This window comes from Metarhizium robertsii (assembly GCF_000187425.2).
Source record: "Metarhizium robertsii ARSEF 23 chromosome Unknown MAA_Scf_10, whole genome shotgun sequence".
NCBI lineage: Eukaryota > Fungi > Ascomycota > Sordariomycetes > Hypocreales > Clavicipitaceae > Metarhizium > Metarhizium robertsii.
In genome coordinates, this window is record NW_011942150.1 from 148,159 (window position 1) to 169,263 (window position 21,105).

General features: G+C 51.8%; 7 protein-coding genes across 7 annotated transcripts; 3 read left to right on the forward strand and 4 right to left on the reverse strand.

Moving 5' to 3' along the window:
- Positions 1-2,102: 2,102 nt before the first annotated feature.
- On the forward strand, positions 2,103-3,752 carry MAA_09234 (Major facilitator superfamily domain protein; the record flags this gene model as incomplete). Its single annotated transcript, XM_007827232.1, has 1 exon — positions 2,103-3,752. One exon carries the CDS (start codon positions 2,103-2,105, stop codon positions 3,750-3,752), a length of 1,650 nt encoding a protein of 549 aa, XP_007825423.1.
- A 318-nt stretch (positions 3,753-4,070) lies between these two features.
- MAA_09233 (uncharacterized protein) lies at positions 4,071-4,605 on the reverse strand (the record flags this gene model as incomplete). The annotated part of the gene is made up of 3 exons (XM_007827231.1): positions 4,071-4,124; positions 4,198-4,416; positions 4,471-4,605. The coding sequence occupies 3 exons, from the start codon at positions 4,603-4,605 to the stop codon at positions 4,071-4,073; spliced, it is 408 nt and encodes a 135-aa protein (XP_007825422.1).
- A 507-nt stretch (positions 4,606-5,112) lies between these two features.
- Positions 5,113-5,715, reverse strand: MAA_11569 (uncharacterized protein; the record flags this gene model as incomplete). The annotated part of the gene is made up of 1 exon (XM_011412484.1): positions 5,113-5,715. The coding sequence occupies one exon, from the start codon at positions 5,713-5,715 to the stop codon at positions 5,113-5,115; it is 603 nt and encodes a 200-aa protein (XP_011410786.1).
- A 127-nt stretch (positions 5,716-5,842) lies between these two features.
- MAA_11570 (uncharacterized protein) lies at positions 5,843-6,343 on the reverse strand (the record flags this gene model as incomplete). Its single annotated transcript, XM_011412485.1, has 1 exon — positions 5,843-6,343. The coding sequence occupies one exon, from the start codon at positions 6,341-6,343 to the stop codon at positions 5,843-5,845; it is 501 nt and encodes a 166-aa protein (XP_011410787.1).
- A 970-nt stretch (positions 6,344-7,313) lies between these two features.
- On the reverse strand, positions 7,314-8,891 carry MAA_09232 (phosphotransferase family protein; the record flags this gene model as incomplete). Its single annotated transcript, XM_007827230.1, has 2 exons — positions 7,314-8,022; positions 8,074-8,891. 2 exons carry the CDS (start codon positions 8,889-8,891, stop codon positions 7,314-7,316), a joined length of 1,527 nt encoding a protein of 508 aa, XP_007825421.1.
- A 4,061-nt stretch (positions 8,892-12,952) lies between these two features.
- Positions 12,953-13,356, forward strand: MAA_09231 (uncharacterized protein; the record flags this gene model as incomplete). The annotated part of the gene is made up of 2 exons (XM_007827229.1): positions 12,953-13,240; positions 13,303-13,356. The coding sequence occupies 2 exons, from the start codon at positions 12,953-12,955 to the stop codon at positions 13,354-13,356; spliced, it is 342 nt and encodes a 113-aa protein (XP_007825420.1).
- Positions 13,357-15,995: 2,639 nt separating this feature from the next.
- MAA_09230 (Peptidase S8A, DUF1034) lies at positions 15,996-17,243 on the forward strand (the record flags this gene model as incomplete). The annotated part of the gene is made up of 2 exons (XM_007827228.2): positions 15,996-16,487; positions 16,548-17,243. The coding sequence occupies 2 exons, from the start codon at positions 15,996-15,998 to the stop codon at positions 17,241-17,243; spliced, it is 1,188 nt and encodes a 395-aa protein (XP_007825419.2).
- Between the last annotated feature and the right edge of the window lie 3,862 nt (positions 17,244-21,105).

The following is a 21,105-nucleotide window of genomic DNA, read 5'->3' on the forward strand; positions in this document are numbered from 1 at the left end:
TACACTCCATCCTGGACAACGTCATCTTTGCGATTGAGATGCCAGAACGGAACCCGCTGAAACGAATACAAACCACGAAGCAGGGGCTTTTGCCTGAATGGCCCAGACAGAGGCGGCCGGCGATGGCACTACGTGACCGGACCGCGACATATGGCCCAATAAGCACGTCTGGTTCTCAAGTTGCTTCCGGGGCATCGCGTACAGCGAAGTGCGGAGGTAGACTGGCACATGTGGCGGCGCGTGTCGGCCGTGTGCCGGCAATATTCAGTCGTTGCATGGGTGGCACTTGTCGGGAACTGCGACATTCAAGCCGTGTTGGTCTGGGGCGGCGACCAGGTCCAATGGAAGACCGGAGCCGTCCAATACAATACAGGTTATGTTTCCAAAACGTGTTTTGGCGCTGCAGTCGAGGCGGCCAAGCCGTGATTGTCTTTGCCAGCCATGCCGTGGCGGCGCTAGGGAAGCCCGAGGCGTCAGTCAGCGTGGGTTCGGTAACCGGCAATTGGATACCAATGCCCGTGGCGCTGCATGGTTCGAGTGCATCAGTGGCGATCCTGTCAAGTGAAGTCGAACAGACGCCTCAGGCGCGTGGAGATCTGGGGAGGAGCAGCCGATGACGACGTTGTAGCGTTGCGATTATGCTCGAGAGGGTTGGGAAGTTGCATCACCAAGGGGGGAATGCAACAGCCTTGGGACGGTTGCTGTGCCAAAGGGTGCTCCGGTGCGGGCGCATTCCAACTCCTAAGGTGCAGAGACGACGGCAGATGGAGGAGGAGCAAGCAGGGAGTTGATGGCACTGGGAATCTGGGATGACTGGATTCTGCATGTGGATCTCATGCGGAAGGAGCCAGCTTGGCCCTTGCCCTTCTTGGACCAGAGCAGTTGGCGCCAGCTGGTTCTCACTTCAACGTTCCTGCCGAGATGGTCAGGCAGCAACGGAACCGAAACTGCTGGAGAGTGGAACTTGAAGCATCATGAGGTCCAATGCTCAAGCGGCCAAGATGTACGAAGCAAAACTGCGAAAACGACCCGGCGACGTGCGCATCTGCAGACCGTGTGCATCTACCGGCATTGGCGCGGACTCTGTGGAGCATGGCGATGATGGCGCCCGCCGCCGACTGACAGACCCCTGCCTTGCCTTGGTCTACCCCGGATTGCCAAACAAGCATCGAGGGAAACTATTCCATTGCGTCTTCTTTTACTGACAGACAACCAATTCACAGACAAGGCGAATAATGCGTGAATCGACCGGATTCGGCCTTTATGGCCCCTGCCGTCCCAAACGCCGAATGATTGAATGCGCCGGACATATTGACATGTCCAGTAGAGCTGGGCCGCTTGCACTTTCAACATGTTTTGCGCCAGTGCCTGCCTCGAGTGCGAATTGACTTTGGCGCCAGACTCTTCGTCTCTCCTCCAACCTGGCAACGGCATGACGACCTCATCCTGATACAACCTCTCGGCCTCTTTTTGCGCCACCGAAACCCAAGTCTCTCTCAGTGCTCTCATTCGCGTTCCCTAGACCATCATCTTTAATTCTACTCGGTACACGGCTAAAGACCCATTCTTCGGCCCTTCTTGGACGCCAATGCTTGCCTTGACCGCCACACATTGTCTCAACTAGCATCTGCCGACTGCAGCAACCATCCGGCCCATCGACCGTTGAGCACTTTTTACTTTGTCACCATGGGAAAACCAGAGAGGGTGTAAGTGCAGCCACCATCTCCTTGTAGACTATTGCCGATATCCAAACCTCGTCCATCTATCGTGCACATGCCACACACCACTTAGATGAACCATGTATCCACACTCATCTGGCCCCAAGTTTCGCCTCCAAGAGCTTGGGAGCGCCCATTGCCACCACTGACGCGCTCTTGGGCGAAAGCTAGCATTTCCTGTTTTGACATGGATGGTAATCTACGCTTTTCTGCTCAGCTCCACCGCGCTGTCTTGGGCTTGCTTTTCTACGTAGCTTCAAGGCTTATAAGTCTGCATCACCTCCCACATATCCTCCTTTGCCGTGTCCCCCTCCGTGTCATCAGCACTTGAGCATCTTCCTTACTGACAAATTCACGTACTTCAGTATCCGGGGGAGAGCAATTATGAGTGTTCTGCGAAGAGTTTCCCTCACCAAGCCTCCCGGCGAGGCAGGCAAGTCGTGGCCCGGCATCGCCATTGGCTTTTTCGTCGCCTTTGGTGGCGTGCTGTTTGGCTATGATACTGGAACGATTTCGGGTATCCTGGCCATGCCATACTGGCAGACCGAGTTCAGCACTGGATACATCAACCCCAAGGGGCATCTTGACGTGACGACCAACCAGGAGTCCGCCATTGTCTCTATTCTCTCCGCCGGCACCTTCTTTGGTGCCCTGGCCTCGCCCTTCTTGGGTGACTACATAGGCCGTCGGCTAGCTCTTATTATTTCCACCTGGGTCTTCAATCTTGGAGTCGCTTTACAGACCGCCTCGACTGCCATTCCGCTGTTCCTGGCCGGCCGGTTCTTCGCTGGCCTGGGCGTCGGCTTGATATCTGCCCTGGTCCCTCTGTACCAGTCCGAGACGGCACCCAAGTGGATTCGAGGCGCTATTGTTGGCGCCTACCAGTTCGCAATCACCATTGGTTTGCTCCTCGCCGCCATCGTCAACAATGCTACATCCAACCGAAACGACCCGGGAAGTTACCGGATTCCAATTGCGGTGCAATTTGCCTGGTCTTTTGTTCTCTTTGGGGGAATGCTTATTCTTCCCGAGACGCCTCGCTACTTGGTTCGATCCGGGAAGCATGAAAAGGCCGCCAAAGCCCTGGGAAGGCTCCGCCGACTTCCACCGGACCACCCTGCCGTGCGCTCGGAGCTGGACGAAGTCAAGGCTCACCACGACTATGAGATGAGCCTCGGGGCTGCCACATACCTCGACTGTTTCCGTCGTTTCAATATCAAGAAGCAATTTACAGGCATGGCCCTGCAGGCGCTTCAGCAGCTCACCGGAATCAACTTCATCTTCTACTACGGCACCAAATATTTTCAGAATTCCGGCGTGTCGTCTGGGTTTGTCATTCAAATGATCACGTCGTCCATCAATGTGGTTTCTACCATACCTGGGATGTACGCCATTGACAAATGGGGACGGCGTCCGTTGCTCTTCTTTGGCGCCATTGGCATGTGTATATCGCAATTCATTGTCGCAATGACGGGTACATTGTCCTCGGGCCAACACCCCAATGGCGACATTTACGTCACAAACTTGGCGGGCCAAAAGGCTGCCGTCGCCTTCTCCTGCATCTACATCTTCTTCTTTGCCTCGACCTGGGGACCACTGGCTTGGGTGGTAACTGGCGAGATCTTCCCGCTTAAGCTTCGTGCCAAGTCTCTCAGCCTTACTACCGCCACAAACTGGCTCTTCAACTGGGCCATTGCGTACTCGACCCCCTATCTTGTCAACTATGGCCCCGGCTTTGCGAATCTGCAGTCCAAGATTTTCTTTATTTGGTTTGGTTGCTGCTTCATCTGCATTGCTTTCGTCTACTTCTTCATCTACGAAACCAAGGGCCTCACCCTGGAGGAGATCGACCTGCTCTACACCGAGGTCAAGTCTGCGAGGAAGTCAACAAAGTGGAGACCCAACGACACATGGGTGCATCGACAGAGTGTGGCCAAGCAAGGCAGCGTCGCCGGAGATGGGCCCACGACTGTGGCCGATGCCGATGGCATCCCTGACACCTCACACTTGGAAAAGAATGGAAACACGGCATAAAGTCGACTGGTGAAGGATATGCTTTTTGGGGTGGGTATATGTATATAGTACGTTTTCATTATATAAGTTACTAGGTAGTTTACATGGGAGTATCCAATTGAGCTGTTTTAATCCAAGTTCCACCCCATGATGATGACGAATTGACTCGCGGTGGTGTGATGCATATTGCCCCAGCTGCCAATCAACAAGAGTCTCAGCTCTTTGAATTTGTACACAAAGTCAAAAAACGACCATGCTCGAAATGTCACCAAGTGGACGTGGTCAGGCACCGGCAGCCATGGGCATACTCGACTGCCCAACCTCAAGGCGCGCCCAGCCTCACACCACAATGACAATCTCGCCCGCAATCTGCAGAAACGGCGCATGCTTGTCCTGCGTCTGCTCGTCAGTCCCCGGCTCTCTCTCGCCACGCCGCCACCAACCGGGTCGGAACAAGGTGACTCACCCCCCTCAGCACAAAGTGCGTAGCGACCAGCTCGGCGTACCCCACGGGGAAGGAGTCGGGGACGGTGATGTTGAATGTCTGCTCGGGCGGCTGGCCGACGGGCTGGAAGGGGCCGACCGACAGGATGGTGCCCAGGTCCTCGCCGGCGTTGGGGCACGAGCCGTCCGGGCAGGGGAGGATGCTGAGCACCACCGAGACTTCCTGCACGGTGCCGTTGTTCTGTGCCGTGTTAGTCAAGTGCTGTCAATTCGTTTCGGGAGGACCAGACCAGACCTCTGTCTGGACCGTCATGGCGGTAGGGGTGTTGCGGTGGACGACGGTGCCTGGTCGTGGGGACTTGATGGATAGTTGCTGCGCGGATGCGATATGGAGGCCCGCGAGGGCGAGGAGGGGGGCGAGCAGCTTCATGTCCGGACTGGTCGGTAGGATGTGGTGTTTTGGAGATTGGCTGATGGGGGGGATGTGACGGACGTCTTTTTGTCCATAGGATGTGAGTGCTACTTATATGGATCGTGTGCGGCGCGAATTGTACACACACGACACGACACGGCCGACGACGGACCGGTCGCATATACATATGTAGTATTATGTACGCTCGGGTCTCGAATTGGGACCCCGCTGGTGTGTCAGGTCGGATATGTCGGGAAATTGCAATGTGCTTGGACGATTTGGGCGGCCGGCGGGGAATGGGACGGGTTGGTGTCGTTGGCTTCTTTGTTTGCTCTGCCCGTCTTATTGTCGCCTTGGCTCGTAACTGCATGTTGGTGGGACCATGGATCTGGCCGTGGGCGCATCCGTGGGGTCGCAATCATGGATGCTTCCATGTTTGTATGCATGTCTTGGGCGGAGTGGTGCTCACCGGCGAGCTGGGTGCATTGCGCATTGCGCTTGGGACGCGTCGTCTTCTTTTTTGGATCAAAGTGCCGCAAACGGGCAACGCGAATTGATGCGTATGTGCACGCATGACTTGTTACTAGCTGTTGGGCAGACGAGTTGGCCTGTTCTGCTGGGCTTGTCGTCTGAGATGTCATGTCCGCCGTCTAAAGACTCCATGCTCATCGCCTCTGTACTCGGTTTAATTTCCTCGCCTTGCTTGTCCGGTTTCGGCTCGTCTTTGTCGCGAGGCTCGTCGGCCCTGCTGCCCGCATCGTCGTCTTCCACCTTCATCTGCCAGAGTTGGAGCCGTGCCAACGCGCCAAGATGACAGAGGCATACATGGCGTACGGCAAAGTCGCCAGGAACGGGGGACGGCAGCGTTGGGCGGGAAAATGTCGCAGCCGGGACAAACGTCTCAAACGCACAGCGCCACGGGGCCAAGAGTCCCTCTCGACCAACATCAAGGCCATCAAAGACAGCAACATCACCAGCGTCCCGCGCCCGGGAACATGGCAGAAGGTGCAAAGCGCCAGAACCGCTACCCTCCTCACGTTGAACACCACCATGTCCTTTCCCGAAGGGCTTGCGAACGCCTGCGCGAGATATGTGGTCGTGGTCGCAGAGAAACCTGCTCGCGCTCATTGTGTGTTCCAGGCGCCGCTTCCAAAATGGATGCAGCTCTCCGTGCTCGTCCCACGGCTCGCTGGCGCAAAAGCTCGTCCGTCGCTCCATGACTTGTCTCGCAAACCCGAGGTCAATGGCAAAAGTACTAGCCGTGCTCAACCTGACATGCCTTGCAGGTGAACTCGTGCTGGAAATGCCCTAGTTCCTTCAGGATCAGCTGTTCGGCCGTTTTGACGTGGGCCATTTTTCGGAGCCCGGGCTCTTTGACGCTGAGTTGTGTTGGCTTGCGAGTGCTCTGGATATCGTTGAGGCGGTCGTAGGTTGCCTTCTTGGTGAGGCCGATTTTGATGAGGGATTTGCCGTCAACCTCGGCTTCCAGCATGTAGTTGTTGCCCGTGGCCTTCTTCCTGGGGGGCGTGAGAATTCTCTTTTCTAGTTGTGTGTTGATATACAGGCAAGTGTCCTCCGCAATCTCCTCGGGTGTCTTCGGACTGGATGATCTGGAAGAAGATGAGGCTGCTCGTGGGCGCGGCAGTGTTTTGCTTTGGTCGCTTTTGGACCGACAGTGTGCGCGGTACTGGCGCTGTCGTAGGACATCGCTCTCTGGGTCTTGAATCAACGTTGGCGATCTCGTCACGGCTTTCATGGTTTTCATCCGGCTTCTTGTTGTCTCTCTTCAGCCTCACTCAAGCCATGTCTCCTCCTGTTGCCTCATGCGTGCTCACAAGATTATAGTTGCAAAAAGACACAAGTTGAGGCCTCTGATAAGGACCCAGGCTGTTCGGAGTAGAAGGCGCCTCAACTCCTGCGCTTTTCGCGAGCATCCAGGCAGATGAGAGCTGGATTTCACGCAAAGAGTCCAGTCGGAAGGAATTGAACTGACGACAGGACCCCTTAGTCCGTAATTTGAGAGCATCTCGGCGGTTGCACAATGGCTTCCCCGGGCTCCTTTTTTTGGCAGCACGCTTATTCGTGTGACCAACAAACCAGCCAGCCAATGGGATACACACAAAATCCGTACGAGGCTTCCTTCGGTTGCGGACTCTGCCGTCTTTGCAGGGGAATGGTTACATCAAACGGGTCCGAGAGTGACGCGTGAGTTCTTTTGGAAGTACACTTCCGTAACCAGCCACCGAGCTAAAGTAATTGCGGTTTTATTACCTCGGGGCTTAGAATGAAGGATTGTCGTTTTTATACCTGGTATATCAGAGGGAACCCAAGATCGATTGTTGCCAAGCTTTTTGGCCGCGATTCGTTGTTTGTGATGCACATAACCTGAAGGCTAGATGTCGTTGAACAGCTCAGCCACAGAATTCGCGATTCCCGCAGGATCGGAAATAACCTGGAGGGCCAGGCAGTTTTTACTTGCACAAGGTGGGCGGGATCTCAGCCGCACCCGTTGGTGTGACCAGTCTGCCCATCGCGTGATGCGAGCCATATGCAAGTAGGAAGTTGCCTGATATCAGGTTGGCGTAACATCGATGACGCCTCAGACTCACGAAGCAACCCCCATTCGCCCTTCTACGTGCGTAAAAGAATGAGGCCGCCTTCAGCAGGAATCCGAGTAGAAGAAATATGCTGTCGACAGTCGAAACAGATTGAGGCCCAGGTGAGTGTCATGGTACGACTTGTACGTCAGGTCCGTCCGTGATTGGTGCACAGCTAGGGCGTGCTTCGCATGGTTCTACTGAATCTAAAGACAGAATATTCGGCGGCAACTTGGACGCCGAGTCCTTGGCATACCAGTCGATTAATGTGCTCTCTTCCTTCTCCTGCATCTTCCTCTCCACGAAAGCTTCCATGGCGGCGACCTGTTCTGGCGACAGCAGCTTGAGCCTTTCCATGAAGCCGGCGGGATTGTCCCCAAAGAAGCGCCTATCCAGCGTCCTCCAAAAGATGCCATCAAATGCCCAGGACTTGCGCGCCGCGTACACGAGCCAAAAGTCCCCCGTCTCCCAACTGCGGCGCATGTGCGTAGACAGCACCTGGGGCTGACGGAGGCGGCCCTGCTCCATCAACTCACGCTCCTTTGCTTCCATGACTCGCAGGAAGTTGTTCAGCCGGGGTTCGTACTTGGCAGCCCAGTCGTCCAGCCCCTCGGTCCACTCCTCGGGCATGACGAGAAGAAGCCACCATGGCGGGGAGTAGGCGAATTCAACGGGGGCGGCATAGGTAAACTCCCAGTCTATGACACCGACGATGCGATACTCGTCGTCAATCAGAATGTTGCCAGGGCGAAAGTCGTCGCACCACAGCTTGAAAGGGCCCGGGTCTGTGTCCGGCGAGGCAACGCCATGTTTGGCGGCCACTTTGCGGAAGAGTTGCCTCGACAAGACGTTAGTGATGGCTTGATGGGAACTGGGCTGAAAGACTTACCTGGCGATGTATTTCTTGCGACACTCATCGTCTGACAGGACGACCTGGTTTCGCTGGAACGAGAGTTGCTGAAGATGCATATCGGCCAGAGCAGAGTAGTATTGGGACGAGGTGGAAAATGTCTTGGAGGTAGGGGGCAGTTCGAAGTGAGGGACGCCTCCTACCTCCCCCAGCTGGGTCATGTTGAGGGACAGAGGCCGAGAGGTGATTTCTGGGTCGCCATCATCGCCATTCGAGTTGCTCATTCCAAGGCATCCGATGCGGGAGAAGTCGCATTTGGCCAGTTGGAGCATGATGTCAGCAATTTGGCCATACACATGGTCGAGTTTCGCTTCGTCCATGGCTGGATCGAGGACTGGCTTGTCTTCATGGGGGTGTCCGGGCGCCCTCAGCACATCAGCCATGTCGCCGCAATTTTCAATGTACTCCATGATTAGAAAAGGACCAAGCCTTCTGGGGCTCTCGTCTGCCATGCCGTAGTGCAGGATGGAGGGCACAGGTATGGTCGTATTATCGGCTATGTAACGCATGGCAGCCACCTCGCCGAGGAGCTTCTCCTCAGCCATCCGAAAGTACCCCGGCATGGGGAAGCGAATGATGGCGGAGCTCCCATCGCAGTACAGGATGCGATAATGGAAATTGAACCCTCCAATCTTGGGGGGGAAACACTTGACGGGGCTACCACCTTTTCGATGTTTAGTGACAAACGTGGCAATCTCGTGGTAAAGATCTTCATCGTACAGCGTATCCCGCAAAGCCTGGAATATAGCCTCGCCACGGTCCCACGCGCCATCATCGTAAAGCTCATAGGAGACCATCCTCTCGGCAAAGTTGGGGATGGAGGACTTGGAAACTGTGAGACATCAATCTATGAACAAGGAAGAATGAATGTGTCACACGTTGAACTATGCTGGATTGGGTAACTGGTCAGGCCACCAGACAGCACAAGCGGATATTAGATATTGCGCACAGGTTGTGGACCGGTGGATACTTGAATTGGTATTCACAACGGTATAGGGTAGGATCAAGTACCAGAGAATAATATATAACAAATATAAATAAGTACTTATAAAAGACTCAAGTCGATATTTAATATATTTTCTTACAGGCTTAAAATACGTATTAATTTCTTATATATATACTTGTTTGTATTAATAAATCTATATACTTGTAAGTTACTTTTTCGGCCAACTTAGCACGTAACAGTTGGATTGAAATTATATAGCGGTCCTAAGCGTTAGTAGGTTAGGTACCTTTATATATTATTTTAGCTGTAAAAATACATATAAAATTCTCGGTATTCAATGTATTAATACTAAGTTAATTTATCTAGAATAACCCTATTAATACGCTTGCCAGTTAATATTCAATTATATAGAGACTAGTTCAAACTGCTAGGATAATAGCGTTAATAGCTTTAAATAATATATATCTTTGAAAGACCTTAAAAACGCACTTTTAATTATAAATAACATGTAAGGTGGCATTCATGCCCACCATCCTGGACGCTTGTTAGTTCGTACGACCCGAAACCCCCTGGGAATACTTGTGCGATATTATCACTTCTTCCGGCTTGGACATGATGTTCCTCATCATTGAAGGCCTTGTTGAATGTGATACTATAGCCGAAAAAACACTATCCAATGTATTAGACAGCGGGCCGTCAACCTGAGGATTCTCATAACAAGCTCGTCATATGAGAGTGGGAAAGGACTTATAATTAGACGGTTGGCGCATGACACATTTTGATAGGGACAACGTTGAAAGCAGGGTCAAGGATGACATTGCTCTGTCCATTAATGTTGAAGTCCACTATATTGCGAAGAGTCGAGGATATTCTGAGGCAGCCATACACGGACACAAAATCCTCCAAATCTATGCCAGTAGGAATACGAATGGGCGACAAATTTGAACACTGTCAAGTGGATTTGCTGAAACAGCGGGGACTGAACATCAACGTCGACGACGCCATGGGCAGCACACTCCTGCATTATATGCTGGAATCAATCTCTTGGCACGGCTGACGTCGTCAAAAAACTAGCCAAGCTCGGGGTGAAGCCGACGGTGAGAAATAACTCGACGAGCTGCCCCTTTATTTCGCAGCGGCTAGAGCCACTTTTGAGACGTTTGGCCATCTCTTGTCGTAGTCTGAACAGTCATTCGGCAGGAAAGCTCACAGATCCAAAATCCAACTAGCACGGTACAGCCACCTTTGTTTCTTCCAGTCTCGGGGGCTTCGACCGCATTGCATTGGGCGGACGATGCACTGGGTGATTTGGTGGAAATCATCGAAACAATACCGTCTCAAGGTTTCAAACTGACAGATTCAACCAAAAGCAGCCGTAATCCATTGTATCTGGCTTTGAAACGGACAGCCTTGTCCTCCATTATGGAAAAGGTGGCTACGTGTCTCGGCGGCATCGATATAAGCCTTGTCTCTGGCACTTTTTGTTTGGGAGTACGATATAACGCAAGAGCTACTTACTAAGAAGAGGTGTCTTGCCCGGCTCAGAATTAAAGCCTTGAGATTAACAGACAAAAGCCGTTGGAGAGAGAAGTCTAGCATGCACGCGGAGTTGGTTGTCCCTCAGTCGCTCAGTATTGGGGAGCAGGCCAGAAGTGTAGGCATCGCCTAGGTTCCCTGGATGGAAGGGCTGAAGGGATCCAAGTCTGAAGAATTAACACAAATTATCTTCTCTGTTGCGCGATTTCGGGAGAGTTTGCCGAGCATGAAGGAGGAGGAGAGATGTTCATCAAGCAAGAACGATGGTGCTGATGGAATAGTCCTGGGAAAGCACTTGCCCCCGGAAGAATTTTGTTGACTGTCTGGTCTGGTCAATAGGGAGAATCCTTCTCACCTGCCTTGTGTGGGCGACTTAATGGTGAAAGACGGGAGCTCCGGTCCCCCCTGAGTTGTACGTGCAGATCGGTCCGTGGAGTTCCTTCACCTCACCCGTCCATGGACCAATTGTGAGGTTGCAATCGACGAGTGCGGCACATAGCATCCGGGGGAAATGGCCGCCAGACAGTTAGTGGTCAACTAGCACTGCTTCCATCTTAGTCTTGTATTTGGGTAATCGGCTCCCTAGCCCGATGTGACCCTGGGCGTCCTAGCATTGACGGCGATCATGGTGGAGAAAAATTCTCCGGTACTCAACTTGGATGGTTCCGAGTCCGTGAATCGCGCCTTGCGGATTTCTGGCATGATTCCAAGAGTCTACAGCCTCAGACGCTGCTTCCCGACCAGGTTAGGGTTAGGCGGCGCATCCCGATCGGGCAAGGCGCCATCCGCGAGCCCCATGTTCAAAATGCTTTAGACATACATGTATTGTTACCTCCGAACGTAGATTTTCAATAATACTACCTTGACTCTCGTAGTAGTTGCACGTGCAAGACATGACCCCCGAATCTAATCGTACTGCCACAACATTTGATGTCTGTACCTGAAAATGGCACAGACAAAATGGCACGGAACATGGCTCCGCTGCATGACACCCAACCCAGCGCGAATTGCTCGACCCCAGGTGCACATCACCGTTGACGTTACTCCACACCCCATTTCAGGCTAGCGGCCGGGTGCCAAACCCCACGATATGTTTTTAGTCCAAATCCTTGGGAAAATCCGTCTGGTACTTGCAAGGCTGGCGGCGGCACTTGAGCCGTAAGCGGAGAAATATGTCAATATGGGACAACCGTGCCCTGACAACAAGTCAAGAGCGGCCGTGCCCCAAGTAATTCGCCCTCAAACTGGGTTGGGTGTCATGGAGCGGAGCAACTCGCCCGCTCATGGCCCAACCGGACGCCTCTTGTCCGAGACATTTCAACAGGGTCAAGGCATCAACATCGACCATTGCTCACACAAAAACTATTGAATAGTTGGGTAATCGAGCAGAGAGCCACATACGGCATGATCCACTAACAAATGCCCAAGACTTATGCGCATATTTCTCTCGTCGCCGCTAGAAAGGCTAGCGCTTCAAGTGGCTTAAAATGTCTCTCCCTCACACACACTAGCACCAACTCCAGCTTTATTTTTTACTACCAATTCGGGCAATTTGAGCGATTTGTTAGTTGCCATATTTGGAAGCCTGAGGGTCCAGGTGGCGACTGCCTCGAAAGGGGAGAAGTGGCCGTAAAGGCTAGTTCTGGCAGAGTAGCTGAATGCTAGAAATGAGACCCCTGATGTTGACTTGCAATTGATCGACTTGTTGCACTGCTCTCTGCTTCTTTTACTCCTTAGTGTCACCCCTGAATGCTTCCTTGTTTTCATGTAGCACTGGTTTTAAATCAACTTGTCAAGTTATTCAGTGTTAGTTCATACCCATCTTAATATGCCATGTGTCTTGAAATAGTATAAAAAGTTTCATTACACAAGGCTACGGATATCAGCTCAAGAAGAGCAGATGAAAATTACTAGTCAGTTCTTGTTGCTTGGACATGCCTGCCAAGGATCTCACGGGTTCCATTGTTTACTCATGCTACGTAAACGGTACAGGTCACATCAATGATTACTACGAGAAGAAATACCTATTAGGTAAATCACGTTTCAGGAGGTACAATCCGTCTGTGCTCCCAAGTTGCCTCTGCTCAGCATTTGTTCAAGCCGTCGGCTGTAACCGTCCTGTAATTTGCTTTGACCACGAGAGTTCAAGTCTAGCGGTGGACAGTTAGAGGCACTAGAGCTTTATCCATGATCCTACACCATCTTGAGAAAGCTTCACGCCGTCATGGGATGCAAGTTAAATAGAGCCATTCTGCCCGTGTTCTGATCACTCATCCCCATCCCTCAAACAGTATCCTCTCTCAACATTCGCTTCTCTACTCTATAAACCCGCCAGCCATCAACCAACTCTAGCTTCTTCTCCTCACAATCGCCATCATGAAGTTCACTATTGCGTTTCTTGCTCTTTTTGCTTCTTCTGCCTTTGCTCTGCCTTGCAAAGAGTGCGACGGTTGCGCCCCAACTCCCGGCCCAGCTCCCGGCCCAACCCCTGGCGAAACCCCCGGCGACAATGGTGGCGACGTAAATGTATGCAACAATGAGCAGAAGCAGGTTTGCTGCAGCGGCTCGGGAGGCTTCATGGGCGGATTCTTTTGCAACTTCAACGTTCTTGGGGAAAACTGCTCTGGTAGCACCTACTGCTGCGCTGGGGACAAGGTTGAGCAGGTGAGATACCAAGCCATTTCAGCTTCAACTTTATATTCTGCTAACCATTACCTCTCCGACAGAACGGCTTTGTCAACATGAACTTCCTCAACAATCACTGCGGCCGCGTGTTTTAAACAACCGACGGCTATCATAGACTGGAGCAATGGAGTGCCGTAATACTCTTATCTCTATATGAGGAGAGATGGCTGGAGGGTTGATGAGGTTGGGCTTCAAATATGCTTCAGTCTATTTTGGTTACGCTGCTCGACGATCCCCCGTCATCATGGATTAGCATGTTACGCGCTTGATCCTGCCAAGCTGCTGAACTTTGGCGCCGGACATGCTCCCGTTGCGTGGGTTGATTTGGTTTCGTATAAGTTTGCCCCTAGCAACTTATGGACGCGGGCTCAAGGCTCTCTTTGAGGTTGCTTCCTTTTTCGCATGTCTGTAGATAATAATACATAAAAGTTGGGCATTTATGTCTCGAAAAAATTACGACAAGGTGTATTAAATGTCAACTCTACATCCGTACGCACCACGCATGTTTTGCCGCCATTAGGCCACACAGCCTCCTAAGCTGTCGTCCTAACTCCCCGGACCTTTTCATGTCGTACTGGCCTGCTCTGCAGATGGCGCTTGTTCCTAGTCCTATTTATAAGGCTCTCACCGCTTCCTAGCTCCCCCGGCCAATAAATTGGCCAGTTGGCGGTTTTCCGCGTTGGCTGCATAGAAAACTCCATATTTCCAAAAGAATTAGGTTGGGAGAGATAATTCGCAGAACGCATGATTTGTGAAATATGGAAATGTCATCGAAGCCTGGTAAGGCCTTGGCCAGAGGCTGTGTGATGGCGCAGCTAAATAGTGGCCCGGAGGAATGGCAGGTGCTGCAAGAGCAGGGTTCTGGGTGTGAAAAGGCATCCTAGTCACCAGACATGGAATTGATTGGTTTATGCGTAGATAATGCAGAAAAGCATAATAGGGAGCAAACATCTGTGTTGAACATGCAAGCAGACCAAGAGAAAAAGTACCAACAAACACCCAACGCGTCCAACACACCCAACCGACCTAATACTTGAATTATTCGATAATACAAAATCTGACGCCCTTGTGATCCATGGTGCTCGTTACTAAAGTTGGAGATGGGCTTTGACCGTTTAACCGTCATGTCTTGTTCAGGCTGTCCACATTGGAACGGCGACGGCATTAATAAAACCGGTCACATAAATCAGACATCTTTGCGTTGAGTTATCAAGAGAAATTTTCGCACAGGAATAAAGCATATTGACGATGCAAAATCATGATGTTTCTGATGACTGAAGGTCCCAGATAAAAGCCCTGATAACACGGGATGTTGACCCTTCTTATACCTTGTTGGAGCCCCTGACGACCCCTGTGATGACCCTCATCCTAGCCCACACTCGAAACCCTGGAAAGAACGAATATCACGATCCTCGGACCTCTCGGCCCGCTCAATTATTGCCTCACGGACCTTCAATTATCGCCCGCTTGACTCAACACCTTGGCTTCATCGCATCAATTCCAGCCCAACGGCCAGCATTTTGGATAGCCAGTCCATAGGACCAACTGAAGCTTGAGCCAAGTGCAATCGCATTGACCCTTTGTCAGCGACTCAGCGCAATCGCCTAACCGACCGAGCCTATGCTACCAGACACGATTAAGCTATATTATAATATTATCTTAGACTATTATGCTATTCTCCGAAGCGATCCGGGGAATATAGTGGCTAGAAATCGTATCTTCGTATAATAAGCTCTTGTTAATAAGCTTGTGAAGAAGTGCCACTTTCCGAAGAAGTAGTGTATTGTAAACGCAGACAAATACTTGAAGCTGAGGGTCAAATATAAATTGCCAATGCAGCTATCGCTTTACATGCATAAAGCCGAAGCAGATCTGTTATAAATCAAGGTCTCCGAATAGGGCATTCCGGTAGTTTCTAGACTCCGGTGCCGAGTCAGGGCACTTTAGGCAGCAGCAAGTCTGGTACTCCTAGTTGCCGGTACCCGCTGGTGGAGTCGCTGGAGTATAAGAAAGTCCAGCGATGAGTAACCTAATATTATATTTCTTTTAAGCCTTTTACTTGTACTTATATATTAAGGTTTTCTTAGTTAAATTAAACTTTTTTCCTTATAAAAGGATATTCTTGTAGGAGATTTTACTAACGTAATATTTCTATTATCTCCATATTTAACTGTTACACAAGTTATGCGACGTGTGTGGTGGGTCATAATATGACGGGCCCATTTCACGCCCACCAGCTGCATATGCACAGGAAAAACCAGATGTATCGATGGAGTCTTACCTGGTCTGAATTTAACAGCCTGCAAGCCAGCCGGTTCCCGTCATGTTCGGGTTGTGGGGGGAATTCTTATTCGGGTGCCTAACTTCCTGTACCACCAGCAACATTATGCACTTCAGCTGTCCGAAACTTTGTGACAAAGCGCCGGGGCCTGGCCATGCAATAGACCTCTGTATGTGCCACGGAGAAGAAGGTGGTCTGGACTCTGACGGGTCATGAAGAAACATCTCGCTTCGTCCCTGGCGTTACACCCCGGTTGTAGTATATGCCGAACAATTAGCAATACGTTGAATAAATCTTCAAGACCTCACCAGCGTATCAAGTACATCCATATAAAGTGGTAGAGAGCCGCAGAACCGGGTCGAGGCTGTTCGTGGCAACAACGAGACGCTGTTTTACACTTGACACTTGGCTATTTCTTCTGCTTTATTCTTTTGGGTCTTGATTATGGGCGTCATGATGCGTCTACGTAGCCTCGCCCGTTCATGGGTTCTCGTAGCATCGTCTTTAGCTGCCGACGTTGGACAACAGGGCAGCAGCACGGGCGATGTCGATTCTGGACTATATATTCTTGAGTCGGATGAAGCCCAGTTAACAGCACTAGCCAACACTCTTCAGCAGCGCCAAGGCATCATCCGCCACAAATACGACTCATCCGTGTTTCGGGGCCTGGTGTTCCAAATGCCCAATGCCACTCGTGCCGAGGAGTTTCACGCTGAGCTTCAGAAGAAGGGTTTCGCCGGGAGGGCCTGGTCTGTGACGACGAGCCCGGAGCCCGCTGCCGATGGTGAGCAGCCTGGCTCCCAGCAAGAGGGCGAGAAGATACGTCGTGCCGCAAAGCGAGAAGACTCCAAAGTCCGCTGGACGCACTTGATGACAACTATAGACAAGCTTCACGAGAAGGGATATCTGGAACACGGCGTCGGAATAGCCGTGATTGACGCGGGCGTAGGTTTGCCATCCTGATCCCCGTCCGTTCCGAAACCAAACAGCTCACGTACTGGATAGGTAGACCATCAGCATCCGGCCCTGGGCGGGAGCACCGGCATCTACGCGCTTGTTGGCGAGGCGCGCGGTACCTGGGATGCCGCCGTCCTCAACGGCGTCATCATGGGAACCGCCAAGCCGCAGATCGAGAGCCCGAGCAGCTTCGTCAGCGTGGCTCAACAAGGCAGTCGTCTCGTCCGCGCCGCGGAAGCCGCGGGTGCCACCACCCTCGTCGTCACCCCGACCAACCTCGCCTTCAACGATGCCGCCCACCGCGTTCCTTCAGTCAGCTTTCGTATTCAAAATCAGGCCAAGACCACAGTCCAGTACCAACTATCCCCCATCTCGGCCCTGACCCTATACACCTTGGGTCAAGATAATCGCCCCGCCTGTAGCCAGACTGTCCAAGCCCCGGCCAAGGTCCAGCTAAGCAAGAGCGGCATCACACTGGGTCCGGGAGAGTCTGCTACCATTGACGTCTCCGCGTCGGGTCCCGACGGCCTGGATGTGAAGCGCCTACCCCTATGGTCTGGCTGGGTTGGCATTCAGGGCTCTGACGGCACCCGCCAGACCGTGCCGTATCTAGGTCTTGCAGGGGCTCACCTGAAGTCCAAGTCTACGCTGCTCGCCCGTGCATCTGCCGGGATTCCGCGGCGGATGCAACAGTCCCGGCGTGGCTCAACCTCACCAGAACCTGCGTCCCCACGGCTTCGATGACAGGGGTTGGGGGCCTCCAAGTTCTGGGACGGATTACCAGCTCTCTTCAGTATCATGTCTGTGTTTGCTGAACTCGGGGCCACTCTTTCCTAGCTTTAGTTTTTCACCGAGTAACTAGATATCTCAATAAAGTTGATGCCTTGAATATATTGCTGACTGTTAGAGAGCCTGTGTACGTCCTATCCTCAGCCTGTTTGGGAAAACCTCCAAGGAATATTAGGGCGTGGTATTTCTGGGAGTTATGGGCAGATAAAACGAAGGCCAAGTGTGGATGGCTCACTTATTGAGCTCGTCAGGCGATAATTGGATGTTTGAAGGGCCCGAGGCTCCGAGAGTCGTGATATACTATGATTTTTCTAGGGTTTCGAGTTAGGGGTAGGTTTAGGGTCATCACATGGGTCCTCAGGGGCTTTAACGGGGTATAAAAAGGTTATAGTCAATTTCCCGAGTTTTCAGGGCTTCCATCTTAGACATTTAGACATTGGTAATATTGTTGTTTTGCACTATTAATGTGCTTTATTCCACTGCGAAAATTGCTGTTAATAACTCATTATCACTCGAGGTCCGTTTTTGTGAAATTCGACCACCTGCCGACAAATCTCTTTAGATGCGGAATAGCTTGCGGAGACTCGCTTACCTAGGAAAACTATATAGCAGAGGAGTCTCCACGAGCTATTCCGCATCTAAAGAGATAGTATCCGGTCTAGTGCTTCAGTACGCCTCCGTATTACAAATTTTAATAGTTCATATAATTTATTTGCTCAATAGCTACGCCGGTAGTACTGACAACCCGATATCGTCGGCAGAGCTTAAATTCCGTCGGAGAAATCTATACAACGACCAAGCCAACATTTACACCCCATGTTGACGATTTGCTAGTCTCCGTATTAAAGATTGCTTTAGTTTTTGTTGGCCAAGCATAGATTGGCCCACCGAACGGTGGCGGTACCAGACAGTAATACCCTGGGCAGCATACCTGGGGGGCGTCGTCCGTGTGACAGGATTCACCACCGTATGGGCACACGGGTGCCTCAGCAAGATGCTGATCTTGTGGTTCTTCCAGGCCGAGGCCAGCAATGCTCGAGATCAGAATTAGGAACTTCATGTTTGTGATGACGACGTGATTTTTTGAAACGTAGGCAGAGGGTGATGGTAAGTGAAAATTTGAGTAAAGATTCCTCAGGAGGTTGACTTGAGGTGAGCATTGCCTGCGCTTGGAGAGAAATGCCTCCAGACTTCGATACTTCTCAGACCGGATTAGCCGGGATTGAGCATGGTCTGACAGGAAGCCCGATCTACTCTGTACAATCATACGAATTACAAGTTGAAGATGCATATCTTGAACAGACTTGCTGATCGGGCCTTTCAACAGCTGATGATTGGTCATAAACGTCGGAATTGGGTGGTAGGGTGAATCTTTACGTTATATTGGTTTACTAAACCGTTGTGATTGGTGTGCATCAGACTTTGGCTGCGTGATGAAAGATGAAGGACGGTAGAACTCAAAGTAGCGATAAACATGCGTCGTCCTTTGGGTAGACACGGCCCGCACTTGATGACAATGGACGGAAAGCACGCGAGTCAGAGCATGTCCAAGTGACTGTGATAGCGGAGCTCGAAGCATTCACTGGCTGGAGAGAACACTGGCGAGTTGGAATGTGGCATAAACTTGGTCGCACATAGGCAAGGTAGCTGGTAGAAAGGCATCCATCCCCTAGACACATTCCGGAGGGAAGTCGGTCAAAATGAAATCAGGCAGCGAGATTAAAACACGACTCTCTCAAAGTAGCTGCCTAGAAATCGTTTACCCCGCGTCGGCAATGAAATAAATCTCAACGAGCGTCAAATATGTTATGATAACACAATGGCCCGGGCCGGCATCCGTTTGGTGCTTGTCACCACGGCGCAGAAATCTCAATCCAAATTTTACTTCAAAGATGACACTGGGCGCACATTGAGCTTGATTTAATGAATTTTTCCGACTAGTTATATACACAAAATTGGCATATGAAATGTTACTTGGAGAGGAAAAGTAATGGCTTGATAGGTATAAATCCACAACAGCGCCAGTGGATTTATCGCTGTTGAGCCAGGGATGTCATCCGTTGTCATAGGCATCAATCAATGCCATGCTTTGAAGTTCATGCCTACTCAAACGGGCACAAGCGTATCGGCATGTCAGTTCAAGGAGGCTTTAAAACTTTGCCCATGGGTACCATCCGGTGGCTAGAACACGCGCAGATGTGTAACAGCCCAAGGAAACGACGTAGGACAAGCCAGAAAATAGAATCATGCCCAACCAACCGCTGCTCTCTTGGCCACCCCCCAGCAGGGCGCCTCCGATGGGTACGCTGGTCAAGGCGCCACAGCTCGCAAGCATCTCCGCCGTGCAGAAGTACCGCCCGTATTGACTCTTTTGGAGCACAAGATTGGCCGACACAGACGGGCGCCAGGCCAAGATTACTCCCGCTTGCGAAGCCAAACAGGACGCAAAAAGCAGTAATGGTGGCTCTCGACGAACCAGACGGTAGCCAAAGCCCCAGTAGGGTGGCAACACAGAGCGGGATTGTCAAGATGGTGACGTTGAAGCGCCCCATCTTGTCTGCGAGAAAGCCCGGCAGACATCTACCAAAGACGGAGCCTGGGTTGAGCAAAGACAAAACCGTGAAGCTTTCCGAAGTGTTGAGTCCTTGTGCCATTGCGTATGAGACGAGGTAGGTCAGCGGCACAAAGAGCCCGAATTCCATAAAGAAGATGCCCAGCGCCGACAGAGCATATCTCTTGTCCCGGAAAATGATCAAGTCCGGCCACACAGAGTTCCTCTTGTTATTGGCTCCGCCATCAGGTCCGTGACCCGGGGTGCAAGCCGGGTGCGAATAAAGATGTTGGCAAGGGCGCAGAGCCCGCCAAGAACAGAATACGTCAACATGATCTGATAATAGCCTAGGCCACAAGAAAATACCGTTAGACGCCCCTGCATGAAAAGTGTCTGCACCAGACAGCAAGAACCACCGTGGCTGCAAGGGGCACGTACTTGTTGAGATGCTCAGCAATACACAAGCTGCCCGCCGCCAGAAGAAGCCTTGCCCCGTGCCGATCAAATACAGGTCCGGCCTGGATGCCAACAAAACAGACCAGAAACAGGCTAAGGCTGAAGATCCAGCCAATCTAGGAGTTTCTGTAGTCTTTTAGCTGGTGCGCCTTGAAGTATGACTCAAACGCGGCCGCGGTGTTGATGAGGCCAAAGACGGCGCCCTACGCGCAGAATGAACCAAATACAACCAGCCACGCCTGGAATCCGCCATCAGGGAACGAGACTTGAACCTCGCGCTCGGCCGGGACCAAATTGGCATTCCGATGGGCCGAGACGGTGATATCTCATTGCGGTGTGGATGGCTTTTCGCCTTGGTTGGTCGTCATGGGCCCTGGCTGCTCATGGCAACTCGTGGTCTTGAACCCATGGTCCTGGGGGCTGAGGCGGTTTCTGTCGCAGGTGTTCTCTGCTGTGTTCGGCCAATAGACATGTGAAGCCCCCCGCGGCTTGGAGTAGGTTCAATGTTGTCTGGTGGTGTGTCGCGTCAATAGTTTCAAGGGATGGGCTCAAGAGGGCGCGGGCGCGAGGTGAGTTGGCACAAGGCAAAATGCATGTATGCCGGAATAGAGGAAGGAAAGAATACTCCGTATCCAACCAGATATTATTCCTTGCATTTTGCTCGGCCAAATTGGCGGTCCAGGGTCCGACTAAGATTTTAACCGCACATGCAAACAAGGAAGCGGGGACGATACGCCGGCCTGGACCGTATTTCGGTGGCTTCGGGACCAGGCGCCGGGGTGTAAAAGCTCCACGGGTGCTACCCGGCGT